Source organism: Lampetra fluviatilis, chromosome 10 (assembly GCF_964198595.1).
Source record: "Lampetra fluviatilis chromosome 10, kcLamFluv1.1, whole genome shotgun sequence".
In the NCBI taxonomy this organism is placed as follows: Eukaryota; Metazoa; Chordata; class Hyperoartia; order Petromyzontiformes; family Petromyzontidae; genus Lampetra; species Lampetra fluviatilis.
In genome coordinates this window covers 4,483,502-4,502,945 of record NC_136284.1, presented here as the reverse complement: position 1 = coordinate 4,502,945, position 19,444 = coordinate 4,483,502, and the positions used below count along the sequence as shown (strand labels likewise).

General features: G+C 47.5%; 1 protein-coding gene across 3 annotated transcripts in view; it reads right to left on the bottom strand.

Annotated features, from left to right (window-relative positions):
* LOC144934444 (diacylglycerol kinase beta-like) overlaps nt 1-19,444 on the bottom strand; it is an 80,837-nt gene that overhangs the window by 37,615 nt on the left and 23,778 nt on the right. For all 3 annotated transcript variants that reach the window (XM_078860198.1, XM_078860196.1, XM_078860197.1), the window contains 9 exons: nt 17,553-17,615; nt 15,003-15,269; nt 10,889-11,053; nt 7,662-7,711; nt 6,528-6,602; nt 5,389-5,508; nt 4,889-5,006; nt 3,198-3,286; nt 1,123-1,242 (listed from right to left, as the gene is read on the bottom strand). In XM_078860198.1, coding sequence (XP_078716324.1) covers nt 1,123-1,242; nt 3,198-3,286; nt 4,889-5,006; nt 5,389-5,508; nt 6,528-6,602; nt 7,662-7,711; nt 10,889-11,053; nt 15,003-15,269; nt 17,553-17,615 — 1,067 coding nt within the window. The remainder of the gene's footprint in view (nt 1-1,122; nt 1,243-3,197; nt 3,287-4,888; nt 5,007-5,388; nt 5,509-6,527; nt 6,603-7,661; nt 7,712-10,888; nt 11,054-15,002; nt 15,270-17,552; nt 17,616-19,444) is intronic.

Below are 19,444 nucleotides of genomic sequence, written 5' to 3'. Positions count from 1 at the left end.
CAACGCCCGCGTACCCTCGTGTACGTAACGTAGTTTGCTGTAGGTCCCCGTCATATATATGGCATGTAAACAATCGTTTAAACAAGACATTAGATGGCAAATATCAGCATTACCATTCGACCCATGATCCTTGCTGTATGCCCGATTAAGTTTGATGAGGGCCCAGGGCTGTCAGAGTTAGAGGGGCTCCCGCTTTGTAATATTACATTTCTTCCCTTACTGTTTGACCACTATTGCATGCCCAATGCCAAATTCTGCATTTGTTAATTTCGCCACGGTTATTTCAGTTCTGGTCTTTTAATTGTGGTGTACGAATTGTTAAGCCAATTCAGATCTAAAACAAACAAAAAATAACGCATTTGTAGTTCTATATCTTGAATGACCAAGTGACCGATTAGGATTTCTCAAAGTGCAAACAGAAGTGCGTTTCAGCTATCATAAAGCAGCATAACACGTAGCCTTTCATGACCAATATTATCGATAACAACGTTTTTTATGGGAGCGAAACGTCGTACTCGAATTGTAAATGTTGTGGGTTTACTTTACAACACACCGTTGTGCTGAAGTAGTAACTGATTGGCATGTTTTGTTTGCGTTACAAACCTTACTGGCTGTGATCTAACCCAAAAAAATCCCCGATTATTATGGACTAGCTTTACTACCCGGCTTCGCCCGGGACTTGGATTCTTGTCTTGGATTAATACACGGCCTACGCGGAGGGTGGGGGGGGGATGCGTGACGTCAGCAGGCACACTGCGTGACGCTGCCGCATGCGGGTCACATCACAGATATGACGTCACCGCTCAAATATAACCATTATTGTGCCCCCCCCCCCCAAAAAAAAATACAAAAGTCTATTTTTATATTTTTTGCATTGTGTACAGTCTGGAAGCGACCCACATGCCAAATTTCAAGTTTGTTGCATGTTGGGAAGTATGCTCAACATTTCTATCAGGCACACATATTCACAAATTTCCCTTATATATATAAAATTAACAAGTACAGTATACATATTGTTTGGGATAATTAAAACATATCCAAGACCCTGGGCCGCAGGCACCTAAAGCCTCTCGGTTAATCCAGCCTCGCTACCCGCATGCCTCGCCAGTGACCCCGACTCACGGTGATCTGGCACCAAGCACAGTGCAGTCCGGTGAGGCCCTGGTAGCACTTGATGGCCTTGTGGCACTTGTGGCACTTGGTGTGGCAGTTCCCCTCCACCCAGAAGTGGTGCATCACTTTCTGCAAGGCCACGTTCAACGGAGACAGATACAACTGTGGTTCATAAATAATCATCGTGTCAGTATTGTTAATCATGATAATGATGTACACGTCTGTTCCCATTTGTCAATGTACTGGTGAGTGAGTGCCTCCACCCACACTGTGCAGGTCGTGGGGGTTATTTGACCATACTTCACCACGGCAGTGGTCAGTGCGGGTGGGTGTACGAGGAGTCGGGACCGGTTGAGAAACCTCACGCCACCGTTGAGAGTGGTTTCCAGGAATTGAACTTAGATCACCGGGGTTTGTAGAGCAATGCACGAACATTGTGATTACGTTATTATATCGGCAAATCTTGAGAATGGTTACAAGTTGAGCTATTTTTGTCAGGTTTAGTAAATTTAATTAGACCTCTACTCTTTGGTTCTTTCGGTAAAGTCACGTAGGTAGCAAAATAAAATAAAATAAATATCACGACGTTTCGATCGCAACACAAGCGGTAATTAGATCTGCGTGCAGACCGTGCGACGGGCAGTCACATCAGTTTGAGAATAGGAAAGTATAGCTGCACACTGATCTGCATATTGCTCATTATAGCATCAGTAGACTTAAAATATCATGTAATTAGTACCTGGAGAGAGAGAGGGACTTCAACCAAATCGAGCATTGGGCAATTGAGAAATATTTATTTATTTCCCCCTTGAATTTTTAAGCATCCCATTCTCCAGACGGTTCTTTTTTTCCTCGTCATATATGGGGCAGCTATGCAATTTTAATATGCTTTAACATAAACGGTGAAAGTATTAAACCATCGCAGGTTAAACTTATGACAAAGTCATTATAACAACCAACGTCAGTGAGCTGCAGGAAATGATTGAAGAACTTAATGAAATTAGCTGGAGGTAATTACCATTGCTTTCTTAGTGACACCTTCTCAATTAACAAATGGGTGAGTGTGATGGCATCGGGTTTAGCGCACTGTGCTATGAACTCGGTTACCTCAATTAATTCCCGGCCACGGCTAACATCAGTGATGATTTGGTTCTTTCGGTTAAGTCACGTCTAAAGATAAAATAATAAATAAAATAATAGAATACGACGTTTCGATTGCAACACAAGCAATCATCATCAGGTATAACCAACCCGCACTGATGATGATTGCTTGTGTTGCAATCGAAACGTCGTATTCTATTATTTAATTTAATTTATTATTTTATCTTTAGACGTGACTTAACCGAAAGAACCAAATAATAATTCCTGCAGTCACGAAAGTTCTAAAATTAAGAACATCAGTGATGATTGATATCTGAACCGGTGCCGGGCTCCCCTCCCCGCCAACACCCGACTTACTTTAACCAACCCGCACTGACCAGCCTGGTGAAGTATGGTCAAACAGCCCTCACTGCTGACAGCACGAGGGGGCCTTTCATGCAGCAGTGGCTTTGGCAAAGGGGCTGACATGACTATACACGTGTGATTTCATCGCGGGGTTACAAGAGTGAGTTATGTATTTACCACAGAGTAAATGTAAACATGCCGAACCTGGCAAAACAAATTCCATTGTCAATGGTTTGTTTAAAATGACCATAAGAAACTCTGAATTGCTTATACAAAGATCCCCCCTGTAGCCTTCACAGACGGTTGGGGCACGTTTAGATAGCGAGCGCTGATAAAGGCTGGCACGGCACACGAGGGGGTGGGTGGCCAGCACCATGCCCGGCCGCCTTTGTCTTACCAGTGGCGATGTTTACACTCTGCACCTGGTACTGTACTAATTTGAGGCTGAGTCGACCTCGGGGAGGCTCAAGACCAGTTCAGATAATCGTCACTGGTGTTGGCCGTGAGTGGGAATCGAACTTGGGTCGCCGGGTTCATCGCACAGCGCACTAAATGCTACACTACCGCTTGCGTACACACACACACGCTCCACTGTTTAGCGAGGCGCACAGGTGAAGTATAACGGGGCGAGGGCTTACGTTGGCATCCTTCTTGGACTTGACATAGGTGGTGATGCAGGAGAGGGGCGCCCGTGCCACGCAGCGCTCGTGCACCGTGTACTTGCAGACTGGGACAACACCGTTAGGGGGGGGTGGGGGGGGCAGGAGGAGTCAAGATGTTACTCGCGAAATCTTTCCGAGGTACGCTGGGGCCCCTCTGCGGAGGTTCGTGCGGTCATCTGGGAAGTCGCTCTCTTAAGGCGCCACGGCAAGCTGCCGTGCGGGTGTCAAGGGCCGCTACGAGGACGCGAGTCACTCTGCGCAATCGCTCGCTCGACAACCCACGCGGCGTCAACGGAAGCTATTTGCGACCTCGCGTCGAGGTTGAGATGAGCTGTTTGCGAAAATTATACTTTGGTGCAGGGCACTTAAAGTCTAAGAGTCGCGAGTCATCCTTAGCGACCAATTTCAAGGGGTTCTGGGCAAATTAAAGCCACTCGTTGACTTCTTAGTGTTCACGTGCACAGATCTGACAACAACACTCATTGTGGACGGAACTTAAGAGGTCTACTTGTAGGAAAATTTACAACCCAGATAATGCGCAATATTTTTTATTGCGTTTGTGTTAGAACTTTTCTGTATTTAAATTAGGTTGGTTTGAACTATCACAACCCGTCATTAATCCTTGTAGCAGGTATTGCACAAGCACACGATTCAGGGGGTGGGTCTGCTGATGAGATCTAGAAGGTCGTAACCGGCCCAGCGTTTGCTGGATGAAACAAATGCTGCTGGATAAATGTTCAGTTTATATCATAAATAATAAGTTAATACCTCAGTAAGATTTTCCTGGTGGGATGGGAATGGTTTAGTTTTGTTTGTATGTATGTGTTTTGGTGATTTGTTTACCTTTCTTGTACTTTGCATAACTGTCATGTTTTTGTATTGTTGTTATGTTCTCACCCGCCCCTACTGGACATCTTTAAAAAAAATAGCTTTATAGCTCATCGGATTCATCCAGTATAAATAAACATTCGGATTCAGAAGTGGCCGATGAATTAAGACGCATTTTATTTGTGCGTAGAGACGCAGAGCGGAGGTCTATGAATTACTCCTGACGCTCCACAGCAACACGTGTTAGTCCATGCGAAGCAGACCAAATATTTTACTCGATTGTAACAGCTGAGATGGCAACACTGGAGTTGCACCAACATCTTTACATCGCCAATGAAAGTGAATTACGCAATATCACATAATACACTTTTTATTAAGCATATTACAGAAAGTGGTAATCAATGAATATTTGCCACCTATTGCGGTAATGAATTCTGCTCTGGCCCATGGACTCTGTCTGTCGCCTGATGAGGCTGGTTGTAATTATCAGCGAAACGTCACGATACTCGAATTGTAAATGTCGTGGGTTTACTCTCCAACACCCCGGTTAGTGCTGAACTAGTAACGAATTGGTACGTTTTGTTTACGTGACAAACCTTACTAACTGGGTGGTGGCGGGGTTAACGACACATTTATTTACGCGATCTAGCCCAAAATACCTCTTATGTTATCATGAGTTTGTGCTCAGGAGGCCGGTCTGCCGGATGTATGTACAGTATGTTGAGCTTCTTTCACACCGTACGTAGCCAACAGTGCTAATCGTAGGTGTGCGTGTGTAAAGGTGCGTGTGCGAGGACATGCGTGTTCGTGTCAACATGTGGGCTATCGGAAGCACTCACAGGAGCAGCACAGGCCTTGCTTGCCGAGCCCCACCAGCATGTTGAGGCACAGGTTGCAGTACGCTGGCTTGTTGAAGTGCTTCAGCCTCCACACGTGCTGCCCGTCGTCTTTCACGTTCTGCACCGAGGGTTACACGGAGGGGGGCGAGTGCTCGTGTGAGCTGGGTTCAACAAGGCGAGCGAGCGCTCACGTGAGTTGGGTTAGACATTGAGAAAGTGCTCGTGTGAGCTGCATTAGAGCGAGCGAGTGCTCGTGTGAGCTGTCTGTGTGTGTGTGTGTGGGGGGGTTGATGGAGGAAACAACAACACGAGTGGACACAGGCGCACGTTGGCTGGGCTGTAGAAAGGTTTTGAAGGTGTGGGGTCAAATACCAGGTGAAAACCCTTTGCTCTTTACAAGGGCCCCCTGCGGATCGGAAGCCCGCGGAGAACGGCCGCTCCCCCCCCCCCCCTACCCTGCAGTCCAGCATCGTGGTGCACGCGCGATCTTGCTCGCTCACCGTCTCCAAGCCGAGCAGCACCAGCAGCGGAATCGTGGTGAGCCCTCCCCGGATCCACTCGTCCAGCGACACCGTTCCGTCCTGGTCGTAGTCGATCTCCTCCATCATCTCCTGCAGAATCTGCACAGTGCAAATGCCGATAACATCAGCACACGCCGGAGAGCCACGGGGTTGTCCTTCCTCCCCCCCACCCCTACGATTAGCACAGTTGGTTACGTACGGTGCGAAAGAAGTTCAACATACAAATGTATATTATTGGTTCTCTCGGTAAAGTCACGTAGAAGGGAAACAATAAAATAAAAAAATATAAACAAATGTAGTGTTGCTTTCTTGCCTGTGGTTGAGTGAATAGCGACGTTTAAGCCCGTGTCCAAACTCGTTGGCCAGAGAATGGCTTTTGCTGATGTGAGGTGTATTGCTTCATCGCCTCCGTTGAATTAACTTTCAGATTTCACATCGGCTCAATACTATTGCCCAATTTTTCGCGGAATATTTCCCGAGGCCCCCCAACTCGAAACCTCTCGGACCCTGTCCTCCCTCCCCGACAACAGGAGGGGGGTTGGTGGGGGGCAAAATATATTTTACAGAGCTTCAGTTGAAACAAGCCCTGTTCACTCGTGCGTGGTCGATGGGCCTGGCTGGTGTGTCTGCAATCGCATGCCGTGCTTTCTTTGGGGCACCGCGGTGGCGGGATGTTAACGACCTCACCTGGTACACCGGAGGTCATGGGTTCGATTCCAATCCCCACCCTGACAGCCGTATATTTTGAGTTTGCAAGTTCTCCCCATGGCCGCATGCATTTTTCTCTGGGTCCTCCGATTTTTCCCTCCACGTTTAGAAACGTGCATTTAGAGTATTTTGCAGCTATACATTTTCCGCGTGATAATCCACTTCGTTGAGCGATCATTTGTGGCCAGGTCGATCCTGAAAAAGAGCTATTTAGCTCAGTGGGCCTTACCTGGTAAGATAAAAAAAAATGTTTCTCTTTAGTTTAGTTTTTCGAACGTCCGCTCGCGAAGGTAGCGGCAGCGGGGGGCGAATCTGCCGTGCGTCCAAGCGGATTCGATTTAAGCGTGGGCATTTTGTCACGGCTCGATCGCCGCGTTCTCCCGCTCGCCGGCGTCCCCGTCGCCACGCACCGGCTTGAGCTCCGTCACGTCCCACTCCAGGTACTCGGCGACGTGCATCATCTGCGTGATGATGCGATCCAGCTCCTGCGCGACAACGTCACGGCGGTCGGGCACAGGTGGTAGCAGCTGTGTGCGAAGCGCGGCTGTAGTCGTTGGTACTGTCGTGATTGCGCCGCGGTCAAGTTTTAGGTGTAAATGGCGTTCTAACTTGACGCTCATGCCAATGACGCGGGTTTGATTTCCCGTGTCTGCCCTCCGCCGTTGAGGCACTTCCACAGCCTTAACTCAGCGTTGCTTAAAACATCGGCGAGGTGTTCGGGGAATGGACAAAGAAGCAAGTACTAGTATCTCGAGTGCAGTATAGCCGACGTTTATGTGTACATGAAAAGTACTTTTATCACTCCACTGCTGGATGAGGCCACCACGCACCGTGTAGAATGTGGTCAATGTCCATTAATAACTGTGTTTTTTCACGTGATTTTTTTCCTTCTACATTTCTGGACAGTGAATGGAAATATATCAGTCTCCTGGACAGACATCTTTCCGTAGAAGGGTGTGTGGAAAAGTGCAGTTTCCCCCACAGCATGGTTGATGACGCACCTCTGATTAGTACGGTTGGCTACGTATGATGCAAAAGAAGTTCAACATATATACAATAAAATAGCCCATATGAAGGAATTTCACGATCAGGTTTGTGATGTGCCCTTTCGCAGGCCGTGCCATAACACGGCGTGATGAATCCCTCTGCGAGAGCTCTGAAAAGCAACTTCACCTCATGACACGGTGCCAAGAGTGAAATTGGGAGACAAATAAAATATCAGCTAATGTTTCTGGGTATTGCAGCCAAACAGTGATGTGCTGTGATCGCTGTGATAGCTATACCACAGAGGCGATGGGACAGCTGTGTTTTTGCCGCGTTAATAAGTGGCGTAGCGCGTTTGGCGCTGGGCCCTGGTGCAAAGAATGAAATGGGGCCCCGTCCAATTTTCCCCCTCTCTCTTCAGAGCCCCGTGCCTGGAGCCCCCCCCCTCCGACCTGTAGAACGCAGTGCAGCTGCACCGCCTGCGCGCTCCATCGTTGCACCACCACTGGACAAAAGGAGACCCCTTGAATTACTGAGGAACAATGGAGAGGTTTGCTCACCGAGTGGTCCAGGAGTCCGTTTCCGTCGGTGTCGTACAGGCGGAACATGACTGCGGAACGCAGATAAATGCAATGTGCGTTAATTCACAGCATCACAACCAACCACCATGTCTAAAAGTAAACTAAACTTTTTATTTTACCAGGTAAGGCCCCATTGAGTTATATAGCTATTTTAACAGAAGGGACCTGAACACAAGTATGTATATTCTTGATTCTTACGGTAAAGTCACGTAGAAGGGAAACAATACAATAATAAAAATATAAAACAATAGTGAGAATTGTATTGTTTTATATTTTTATTATTTTATTGTTTCCCTTCTACGTGACTTTACCGAAAGAACCAAGAATATGAATCTCTGCAGTCACGAAAGCTTTAAATCAACATGCATGTATGTTGCACCGTATGTAGCCAGCCGTGATAATCCGAGGTGCGTGAGCGGGAATCGAACAAATGAAAGCAGCTAAATACTCTTAAACGCATGTTGATTCTAAATGTGAAGGGAAAAACCAGAGGACCCGGATAAAAAGAAATCCACGCGACCACGGGGAGAACATGCAAACTCCGAATATCGGGATCGGGATCAAACCCACGACCTCCTGTGTACCAGGTGAGCTAGTCAGCGTCTCGCCACCACGGTGCCGAGATGTCAACTCCATTGTTAGTCTTGACCACGAGCCACTACTCCTCTTAGCGACGTGTCCTGCCCGAGCCAACTTGCAAGACGAGATATTTAACTTGTGTTTGTTCCCTGTTAATAAACAGATCTGTGTTATCTCCACGTAATATATAAAATAAGTTTTTTGTTTTGTTCGCCTATGGGCTTTCCTGACCAATAATATTAAGTCAACTGCCTCTGGCAATACAGCAGTTTTCAATTAATTGGCCTGACTCTGCTGATGATACCCAGATGGTTGAAACCAGTCCAGAGTTTGCATGGTTAAACAAATGCAGCAGAATTTTGCTTTGGCAGTCCAATCGGCTGAGGGAATAGAAATAAATTATTATGTGTGGAGAAATGAATAGAGGTCTTTATTTTAACTTCCTCAGGCAGTGTTTATTTACGTTTGTAAACACCCGTTATCATCTCTCCCGCTAAAATTTTTATTTTTTAACCCCCCCCCCCCCAGAAAAAAAAGTAGCGTGCAGTTTTCCTGTTTGCCGATGTGAAATGAACCTTTACAAAGCAGATTGGTGATAGGTAAGAAGTAATGAAATAGGGGCACATGGCGCTGATGCCAGTAGTGATACGAGTAGCGATACGAGTCTTTGCGCGCTGAGAATTTGAACAATTGTAAAAGACGAGGCGTTTGGTATAACTGGTTTCTTCCCCCTCGCCTGTGTGTGCGGCAGCAACACACAAGCCATCCCAGCGAGCGTTCTTTAGAGATCTTATCTCGCTCCCCATGGGCCACAAAGCGGAATAGAGAATGGGGGTCAGAGGAGGGGTGGGGGTGGTGGCGGGGGGAGGGAGATGGGGGGGTCAGGAGTGGCAGGAAGCCCTCAGGGTTTGCCTACCGCTCAAACTTGACATGCCTCATTAGCCGTCCCCTATCACTGGAGGTGGAACACGGCAGGCGCTTGCAAGTCATGCACGGGGTCAGGGAGGCAACTAGGGGGTCACTCCGCACCACCGGGCCCCCCCGTCCCGATGAGGCGGAACACCCTCATCGATCCGTTCGGAGTTCCCCGAGCCTGCTCTGTGCGACGAATCGTCGCAAAAAAACACCGCGACGCATCAACACCGCCTCTTTCGCGTCGGTGCAGGGAATCTGCCATCAACCGTTTTGGCTCGGGTCAAGGCGCGTTTTGTTTCTGACCCGGCCACCCCCCCCCCCCCCTCGAACACGCGACCAAGATGCCCACTGAGGAGCGGCCCTTGAGGAACCGTCCGCGTTCTGGCGGCGTGCGCCTCGCCACAAAGGGGCTGGGGAGCAGTCGTGCCACCCAGCGCCGTCTGCCTATCGAATGCGGAGGCTGCGCTACTGCGTCCGAGGCCGGCCGAAGGGGCCTTGTCGCCGGCGCTGTGAAGAGAGGGGAGAGCCCCGTGTCGTTCCTCTGATGAGCAGGGCGCGTGGCTATTGTGCGACTCCCACCGGTGGGAACTGCGACTGCGGAGTCGTGGACCGTTGGGTTGATGATGTTGATGTTGTTGTGATTGCGTGGAGTGGTCGTGTAGTGGTTAGGGCGTTGAGCTATGAAACCCAGCGACCTGGGGTTCATTCACAGACGTGACGGACTTGAGTATGTGTGTGTGTTTAACTTATTTTGCACCATAAGTAGCCATCCGTGCTAATCGGAAGTGAGTAGTGACATCTGAACTAGCCCTGGGCCTCCCCTAGGTTTACTCAGTCTTAAATGAGTATCTGGTGTGGCACAAAAAAAGCCACCGCTGGGGAGACAAAGGCGCACAACTCCCTGTGCACCGCTGGCCTTCGTGCTAACACAGCACTTGCTCCAACAGGCTGCCTAGGCTACACAGGGGATCTTTGTCTTTGCGGGGCTGGCAGGGGCTCCGCCCCTCCTGCTGCAAGCTCACGTGCCCGTGTTGGAGCGATGTTCCTCATGAACACGGGGGGTGAGAGAGAGAGCTAGAACAGAATGCACGACAGACAAAATCGGATCGTATCATTCCTCATTTTTTTTCAGGAGGGGTTCGCTGTGTTCGGCAGAAGGGGGGTGGTGGTGGGGGTGTTGCTCCGTGTTTTCTCAATTGAGTTATTTGTGGGACATTTTCTCATTTGGCAACTTTGGACGATAGCAGCGACGAGTTACGGATTTACACTTTAGAGATTTTGGGATTTTTTTTCATTTTAAAGATAATTCCATATTAATTAAAATCAGATGTCACGTGACAATTTAACGGGTCTTTGTGCTAACAAAAGTGACATCACCCGATGCCACGTACCGCCACTTTTGTGCGGGGGGGGGGGGGCGTAACACGTGATATCATTTCCTGTGACAAACTTTCTAATCAATCCGAAATAGTTTTTTATTCGGATCGTCCACAAATGTAATATCTGTATGTATGTTGAACTTCTTTCGCACCATACGTAGGCCAACCGTGCTAATCGTAGCTGCGATTTCTTTTTGGATCCATCCAACAATCGGCGAACGCGTCGCTCGACCCGACCACGTGCGTTGCGTTCCCGGATATTTTTTGTGCGGTTGTCGAGAGAGGGATGGGGGGGGGGCGAAGACTTCGCGCCCGTGAGTCGCGGGCGCTCACACTCCAGCTTGTCCTCGGGCCGGCCCCCCTCGAGCAGCGAGAGGTAGCACACGATGTCCTTGAGGAAGACCACCTGGGGCAGCGCGGGCTGCGTGAGCGACACTGAGCGAGATCGCCCGGGGCTTCCCTTCAGCAGGTTCAGCCCCAGCTTGCGCTCGCGCATGGCTGCGGCACACGCACACACACACAAAGGGACCGTCCATAAATGACGTCACGCACCTAGGGGGGGGGGGTGTCAGACATTTGTGACGATGTGTGACGAGGGGGAGGGGTTTGAGAAATGTGACGTCACATCAAAATGCGCAACTTTAAATAAATAAATGCTATAACTCTCATTGTTATAACAACACTCCTACAACATCAGAGTGCAGCGCCACATTAAATACGCACTACAATGACAATAGTTTAAAGCGATTTGAAACATGTTTTATTTTGGGGGGGGGCAGAGCTTTGTGACGTCATATTTGAGGGGAGGTCTGACTTTTTGTGACGCCGTGTGACGAAGGGGGGGGGGGTCAAACATCGTCCAAAATCGCGTGACGTCATTTATGGACGCCCCCAAAGACAAAGATCCCTCCCCGCCCCGTGTCGCCTTAACAGACTGTTGGGGCGAGTGAAGGCCGGCACGGCCGGCATGACCTTCACAGGTGCAGAATGGTAACTGCTCAAGTGGGTATGTAGTCAGGCTAGTAACTAGGTATGGAGATTCATAGGTGGATAGGCAGGCAGGCAAGCAAGTAGGTGGGCAGGCAAGTCGGTAGACAGGCAGAGAAGTCGGTAGGTGGGTAGAGGTGAATAGGTCGGCTGGCAGGGAGATCAGGTAGGTGGGTAGACGGTCAGGCAAGTAATTATAACGTATTGGAGTTGTTTGTGGTAAAAAAAATATCCATGGATAAATAAAGAGAAACAGGTCTGTGTCACCATAGGCACGCTTAAGCGGTTGTTCTTTCGCTGTGTCTGTCCCCACCTGAAGACGGATGCTTGTGCTGCGCCCGAAACGTCGTGATTTAATTTAGTTGTTTTCATTTTAATTTATTGTTTTTTACCTACGTGACTTTACCGAAAAAAACTAAATGTCTGTATCACCATCATAATTATAAAATAACATTGAAGTCCATAAATCAATTTACCAACGTGGGGTCGGCACCATCACTTTAAGCAGACAAACGCCAAACTGTTTTCATCTAACACATGTTAGGTAGTTGGATTGGTAGGTAGATATGATTATTATTAAAATCAGTTGAGAACTCATTGAAATGATAATTGTTTTTTTACCCTTCTATCTGGCAACAAAACTGACACCTTTTTACAAGGAGTCATGTTTGCATAGACCGCAATACCTGCAGTCATAATACAAACAAAAGAACATAACTCTGATAATGTGCACTGTCCTTGAAGTTGATTGGTCCACACCCGAGACAGCTTTCCTTAGAGCCTCGTCTCACATGGGTTGGACCAGATGACGCCAAAAGGCGCACAACAAGAAGGGTAAAAAACCAATTATCATATTTTTACTGGCAAATGAGGTTCCCATAGTGTAACTCATTGAAACTTAAATGTTTATTTTCGTTTGGGCGGCCTGGCATGTGACTCTGTTTACATCGAACACACGGTATCATTCACGGCCAGACTGGGAAAGCTTCTTCTCCTCGACTCGATTGCCATCTGCTGATTACTTTCAGAAATGGCCATGCAGTGTGCATTAGGCATTTCCTGCAAGTGTTACACCAAACCATAATGGACAAATTTGATTTACACCCGGGGACTTAATTGCAGCCAAAAATATCCGCGTTGATGACGGAGGAAATATTTCTGTACTCGGCACACCACATCCACCACTCGCTGTGGCTACTAGTCAGGTGCCTACTCAAGTGTAACGGCAACCCGGGAAATATTTGGTGGGAAATGAAGCCCTGGTTACACCATCTTTTGACCTGTTCCAAAACAACTGTTTAAAATGTAGTTTTATTCTCACTGGGAATTATTTTTGGAGTTTTATTTACACTTTAGAGAAAGGAATATAATTATTTGTGTAAATGATACAATTTATCAATCCTCTTTTTCAGTCTACTGTACCGTAATTGACAGACAGAAAAAAACCCTAGGGATTAGAAACAACCACATCATTGCAGAAGCCTTCATCCAGGAGTGGATAGATCGTGGCTTAAGGTAGCGGTAATGATGAAGCCTTCCACCACGCCACAAGACGTGTTCCGTGAACGTGTCACCAGACACACTGGCGAGACGGGTCACCACAACATTTGCATAGGGGTGACATTTACCAGGTGGAGGTGACAATTACAAGTCTGTGAAATCCCAAAAGCCGACACCAGAGGAGTTTTGGGCTTCCTCATGACGGTCCAGGAATGGAACTTCCAGCCAAAAAAACCTTTCGTACGCCCAGAGTTGTGTGCAGTCCTGCGCAGCACGCACGCACCCGCTGTGAATGGAATGGCACGGTGGCTCCAGGCTCCGTTAATCCACACCAACACGGTCTCAGGTGCGTGTGTGAACAGAGTGATATGAAGGCAGTCATCACCGATGACCGGCAGCAGCGGTGTCACGATTGCCCTCTGTGGTGGAGGCTCATGGAAGACGCTACTGGGCAGTTGGACGCAGCCGCCATCCAACAACGGTGGAGGGCAGAGGAGCGACACTTACAACAAGTGGAGTGCCGGACCCTAAAATACAGCGCGAGTTGGGACAGTCGGGAGCACAGATTGTGTATCTGTCAGTCATCTCAGTCGATCAACCCATAACACTTGGGTCTGCCCTGTGACCTGTCAGCGAGCCTTGGACACTCTACGTGGCCTCAAAGTGCACCTAGCCTGGCACAAGTGCTGTGGTGATGTCACCGCCACTTAGTGGCGAATGACGGCTGTTGTTAAGGCATTTGAATTTGTATAAAATATACAAATTTGGAAAACCCGTATAATCCATAAATTCTCATTGTCCAGAAAGCAAACTGTTAGTTGAGTGTAGGCAGATATAAGTCGATGGATAAATGGAATGATTAAATACATTGTGCAACCATATGTGGGGGAGATGATACAATAACAGCTTTGAACAGCGGATTGTAGAGCGTTGCTGTGATGTTAGCATGGTTTATTTTAAAATGAATCCCCAACGGAATCGAGAGTGGTGCGAGTGAAAACCGGTCAAATAATATCGCAGCGAGCTCATCTCCTTACTCAGGATGATAACGTTTAAAGCGTCCCTTGTGGGTCCCAGGTACCATCACCCAGCGTTCCGTGCTGCATTTTTCAATCGCCGCCACCAGGTGGCAGAGCAACCAAAGCTCACCGAGGGCTGAGTCGGTCCTTGCAGCCTCCACCAATTGAGCTCCGAATCAATGGGTAGCAAGGAAAGTTTTCCCCGTAACATACACACGCGCTACCACTGCTGGCTATTCAGTGGAACCTGACTCGAGCCCGAGTGTTCGTCCAAACTCTGGCCACTGGCACTGGCGCGTCATCCACCGTTATTGCTCTCTGCGCATAATTGGAACGTCTTGCATTACTGACGGAGCAGACAGGAATTTTGGCCCAATTGTAAAGGATGCTTAACACTGTGCGTAGCTCTCTTCTATATTGTGCCGGAAAAATTTGAGAGCTAGCGATCGCACATGAGCCAGTTATCAGATGTACACAGTCACTCGCCGGCACCTGTAAAAATATACTCGTCCAAAGAGCTGTGTTTATTTTGAACGTCAGACTGCGCTTCAAACCGCCGGTTTAACCTAGCAGGATTGTTAAAGCAAACAAAGGCGGTAATTCCATCTGTCCGGTGAAAATTGGAAGGGAATAATGAAGAGCGTATGCTTTCGCACGGGCGTAAATATCACTGTCTTTGGAATTTATCACCGTCAAATTATCGCAACAATTTTGAGGTCAGAAGCCATTGGTGGTGAATTGGCTGCAAACCAGGGCGCCGCTCGCCATCTCAGAAAAAAAAGGGGCTCTGACTTAATGGAGAGAAGGAGCGCGGAGACCTCTTGGGATTTACATTGAGCGGAGGGTGACGCACGCCGAAGAATTTTGATTTTATGACTTAAGGACGGGCGAAATCCAGGCTAAGCCGATATGAATTGGCGGCAGAAATCTCCGCACTACACCTGGCGATTTCGGCGGCAGGAGCGACTGGGGCAGCTTGGAGGAGCCGCGGGACTTGTTGAGGCCCGGCGTGCCCGTGGAGCGCTGCGAGGATGATCTGGACGAGGTGGGCGTTGAGGAGGCGACGGCCTGCAGGGAGAGCTGGTCGGACTGGCCGAGTCGCGCCGCGCCGTCCGTGCCCTGGGCCCCTTGCGTCTCGCCGTGGAACACGAGTGGGCTCCGCTTCTCCGACTGCCTCATCGCCTGGATGATGCTCTTGCCGTTCAGGCCTGGTGCGGTCAGAGGGCGTCATGGTGGCGAGGTGTTAAATACCTCGCCTGGTATACAGGAGGCCGTGGGTTCCATACTGACCCTGACGCCTGCTGTATAGTATAATTTGCGTGTTCTCCCCGTGGTCGCAAGGATTTTTCTCCGGCTGGAATACATTTCCACATGATAAGCCACTTCGTTAAGCTATAATTAGTGAACATGTCGCTTCTGAAAAATAGGTATATAGCTTAGTGGGCCTTACCTGGTAAAATAAAAAATAGCTTTTTCATTTGTATAGTTTATAGGGTTCAGCGCTATCGAAGCTTTAAAACGTTTGACATTCACCGTCATCGGCTGTGATCTAACCATGGCTGGATGACGGCCTCCCCAAGCCGTTGCTATCTAAACATCTTGATGTTACAAGAATGTAAATGTAGACGTTCCATCCCATTCGTGATCGAGGGCGCTTCCAGATGTAAAACAAAATGGAAAATTCTGGCCTCAGACTTTGGGAAACAAATATTGTCTTAGGTAGCACGTTCTATTTCTGTAACGCCCACGGGCACACTTGATCATGGGGCAGCAGAGAAGAGGGAGCAACCTCATGTTGAGTGATGGCTAACTCTGGGGGCTTCCACTAAAAGCCTTGATTGTATCTGGCTGTAGTTGTTGGGAGAAACTTTTAGATTTATCGTCATCATTTTTATTATTATTATCAATAATCGATTTTAAAGCACATGGCAATTTGAGAGTAACACGTCTATTTTTTCAAAGGGCATTCGGATAGTAACGTCAATATTGTTGCACATGTGGTTAGAAAAAGGGTTGATGCAGCATCACTCACGGACAAATGTGTGAGCAATGCAGAAAAAGCCTTAAGTCGGTACAAAACCCTTTGGATGTGGTTAATAATTCAGCAACGCCTGCAAGAAAAGGTGAGACCAGATTGAGAAGCTCACTGCTGACAAAAGGAAGAGCCGTTTCATTAACACGTCACTCCACTGCGGAAAACCACAGTGGAGCCATGGGGCAGAAAATGGGGTCAGTGGTTGAGCAAGGAGGTGTGTGAAATTAAATAAGGGAGGCACCCATACTCTTTGGTTCTTTCGGTAAAGTCACGTAGGTATTAAATAATTTATTTTAAAATAATTTATTTTAATAATTTATTTTATACCCACGTGACTTTACCGAAAGAACCAAGGAGTATTGATTTCTGCAGTCATGAAAGCTTCAAATCAAAAAATGGAGGCACCGTTATCTCGGAGGGCTTAAAACTGAAGAGGAGTACGTCTTTAAAAACAAACAAACATCATCATGGGTGATGTCAAAGTCACAGGAAAGTTGTTTCAAAAGGTCAGGGTAATGCGTTCTCAATTTACTACAAAAACCATTGACAGCAGGAGTGTTATGGATGTCAAGACACCTCCAAAATGTTTTGATTTAAAGCTTTCGTGACTGCAGGGATTCATATTCTTGGTTCTTTTGGTAAAGTCACGTAGGATTTTTTATTATTATTATTTTATTATTTCCCTTCTACGTGACTTTACCGAAAGAACCAAGAATATACCTCCAAAATGCTTTAGAAAGAAACACCCACGACATCGAGGACACAAAATATAATGGTATTTTAGATTCCGCATTTTTTGGGGTCAGTAGCCAGTCGCTGCATGCAGTTGATATGTGTTAGAACCGCTCTTACGACAAAATGGGGGGGGGGGGGGGTGTGGGTGAATTTCGCGGATCGCGTCTATAATGTGACCAACAAAAAACCGAGCGGCGTTCGTGAGTAGCACGCACCCTTCTCTCGCTCCTCCAAACTTCCACAGATGGGAGCGAGCCCCTCGCATGACGCCCGGCGTCAGTGCCGGATTATCCTCGTAGCAAAAGTAGCATATGTAGCTACGGGCCCCGCGCGAAATGCTTTCAAGCTATCAATTCCGGTTCAGTGATTCTGCACTTGCCCTATTACTATATGTAGTACTATACTACCTTCAACTTTTATAAACGACTGGGTGTTTAAGGTTTAGCTATTTGTCGTATTATCTGGCTGTATAGCAAATGATTTTTTTTTTTACTATGCAAGTAAAAAATTTGTGTTTAAATACGTTTTTATTTTTATTTTGGGCCCCTTTATAACATATGCTACAGGCCCCTTACTAGCTTAATCCGGCACTGCCCGGCGTCGTGTGGCGCCAACCGCTAGGCAAAGCTGTTGCAGCATAAGACAGTTCCTTTTTGGTATTGTTTCGTTTTGATTTGGGAGTAGGAAAGTGCCCAGACTGGGTGGGTGTGGGAGGGCTCACCCGTCACCGGAGCACAGGCCACAGCCGTATGAGCTGTGATGCCGCTGTCGATCGTTCGCATCTCTGCAACACAACCAACCAATTACGGGTCAGAAAACGACGTTTACCAACAGATTAACAATTCAGGCTTCAGCAACGAATCAGCGAATTAGGGTTTATTACTTTGTGGGATTAGGCGAACACCGGTAATCCCGAGCAAGCGCCTGGTTGCCGATGCCACTAAAGAGCCTCCAGGATTAAATCCATACCTCGAAAACAAAACAGTCGACATTAAATGGAATCTGCACGTCTCACTGCAGATCAGCCCACCACCACTGCCTTTCACAAGTGGAAGTTTAGAGAAAGCCTCGTGTGGGATTTTAGATATGCCGACTGGACCATCGACAACAGAATGGTAAAGCGATGTGACTCCTGCGTGGGCCTGAGGGTCTCTACGTGAGTTTGTTGATCCCTATGAGAGTCTATCGCTGTCGACGTGCCACTATGTGAGACCACATCGGGGTGAACCACCGTTAGTAGTCGCATTTCAAAGGAGGCATTGAAGAATTGCACCCAATATATGCCGAAGAGTAATTTGCTGGATAATTAATCTGGACATAGATGTATTTTACTCATTCAGCCATACTCAAGAGAGACTTTGTAGGCGTTTTAAATTACTGACAATTTACTTTTTACGGACGTTATTTAAAGGCATGTGTCAAGATGTGCTAATGACATCATCAGGGCCCATCGTTGACAAAATCGTAAAGTGCTTCTTCTGGAATGAGACTATGAAGAAAAACGTGAAATGTCACGCTCTTCATCGATTGTCAAAGCATTTTTAACTCAGGCAAATTGAAAGGCAGCAAATCAATTAAAACATACCCGTGTTGTGACTATCTTCTTGTAATTCACAGACCATTAGGTAAAGAAATATTCATAATTTCACACTGCACAAATTTGCAGACTACTGACAACCTCGTGGCAAATCCAACAGGTCTCTCTCTCTGTCTGGTGAGTGTGTGTGATTACACTTAAATGCCCTTTGTTCTCCTTCACATTTGAAATGTTCGCGACGAAATTTTAACGATTGTTTTCAGGAAGCGTCGCTGAGATACGGCGCCTGTTGCAACTCAGCCCTGGTGGCGAGTGCTCGTGGTCAATTGAAGCAAAGGAGAACTCGTACCTGCCACGGTGGCGACATGTTAACTACCTTGCCTGGTATGCACGAGATCGTGGGTTCAACCGTGATGCCTGTATATTTGGCGTTTGCATGTTCTCCCCTTGGTTGTGTCGTGTTTTCTGTGTGTCTTCCGGTTTTTCCCTCCACATTTAGAAACGTGCGTTTAGAGTATTTGGCTGCTGCTATGAATGTCCACGTGATGAGCCACTTAGTTGAGCTATCATTTGTGGCCAGGTCGTTTATGAAAAAGGACGATATAGCTCAGTGGGCCTCGCCTGGTAAAATAAAAATAGTTTCGTTTAATTTTATCGTTGAATGTTTATTATGGGTCGTTGGTCGACTGTTTATGTTTGCGCACCGACCAGATGTGAATTATCATCATTTGAATGGAATGAACGGGTTCAGGCAGTCAGCAGCGCCCCCCCCCTGCTGCACGCATTGTTTAAAATTATATTCAACAACAAGGGAGCAGTTGGAACAATCGGATACGGTAAGATGTTACAAATTCCTATAATAAAATGTTCAAATAAGATTTGGCCCAGGGATTAATTTCTCGCTAAACATTTTCTGCATTGCTGGTAGAGTGAAATAGGTGGCACGTGACCCATAGCCATCGTGAGAGGTATACTGGATGTGGTGTGCTGGGCGCAAAATAATTTCATGGGTCGCTGGTAGACTGAAGTAGGTGGCACGTGACTAGGAACCACAGCCTTAGTGCGAAGAATACTGG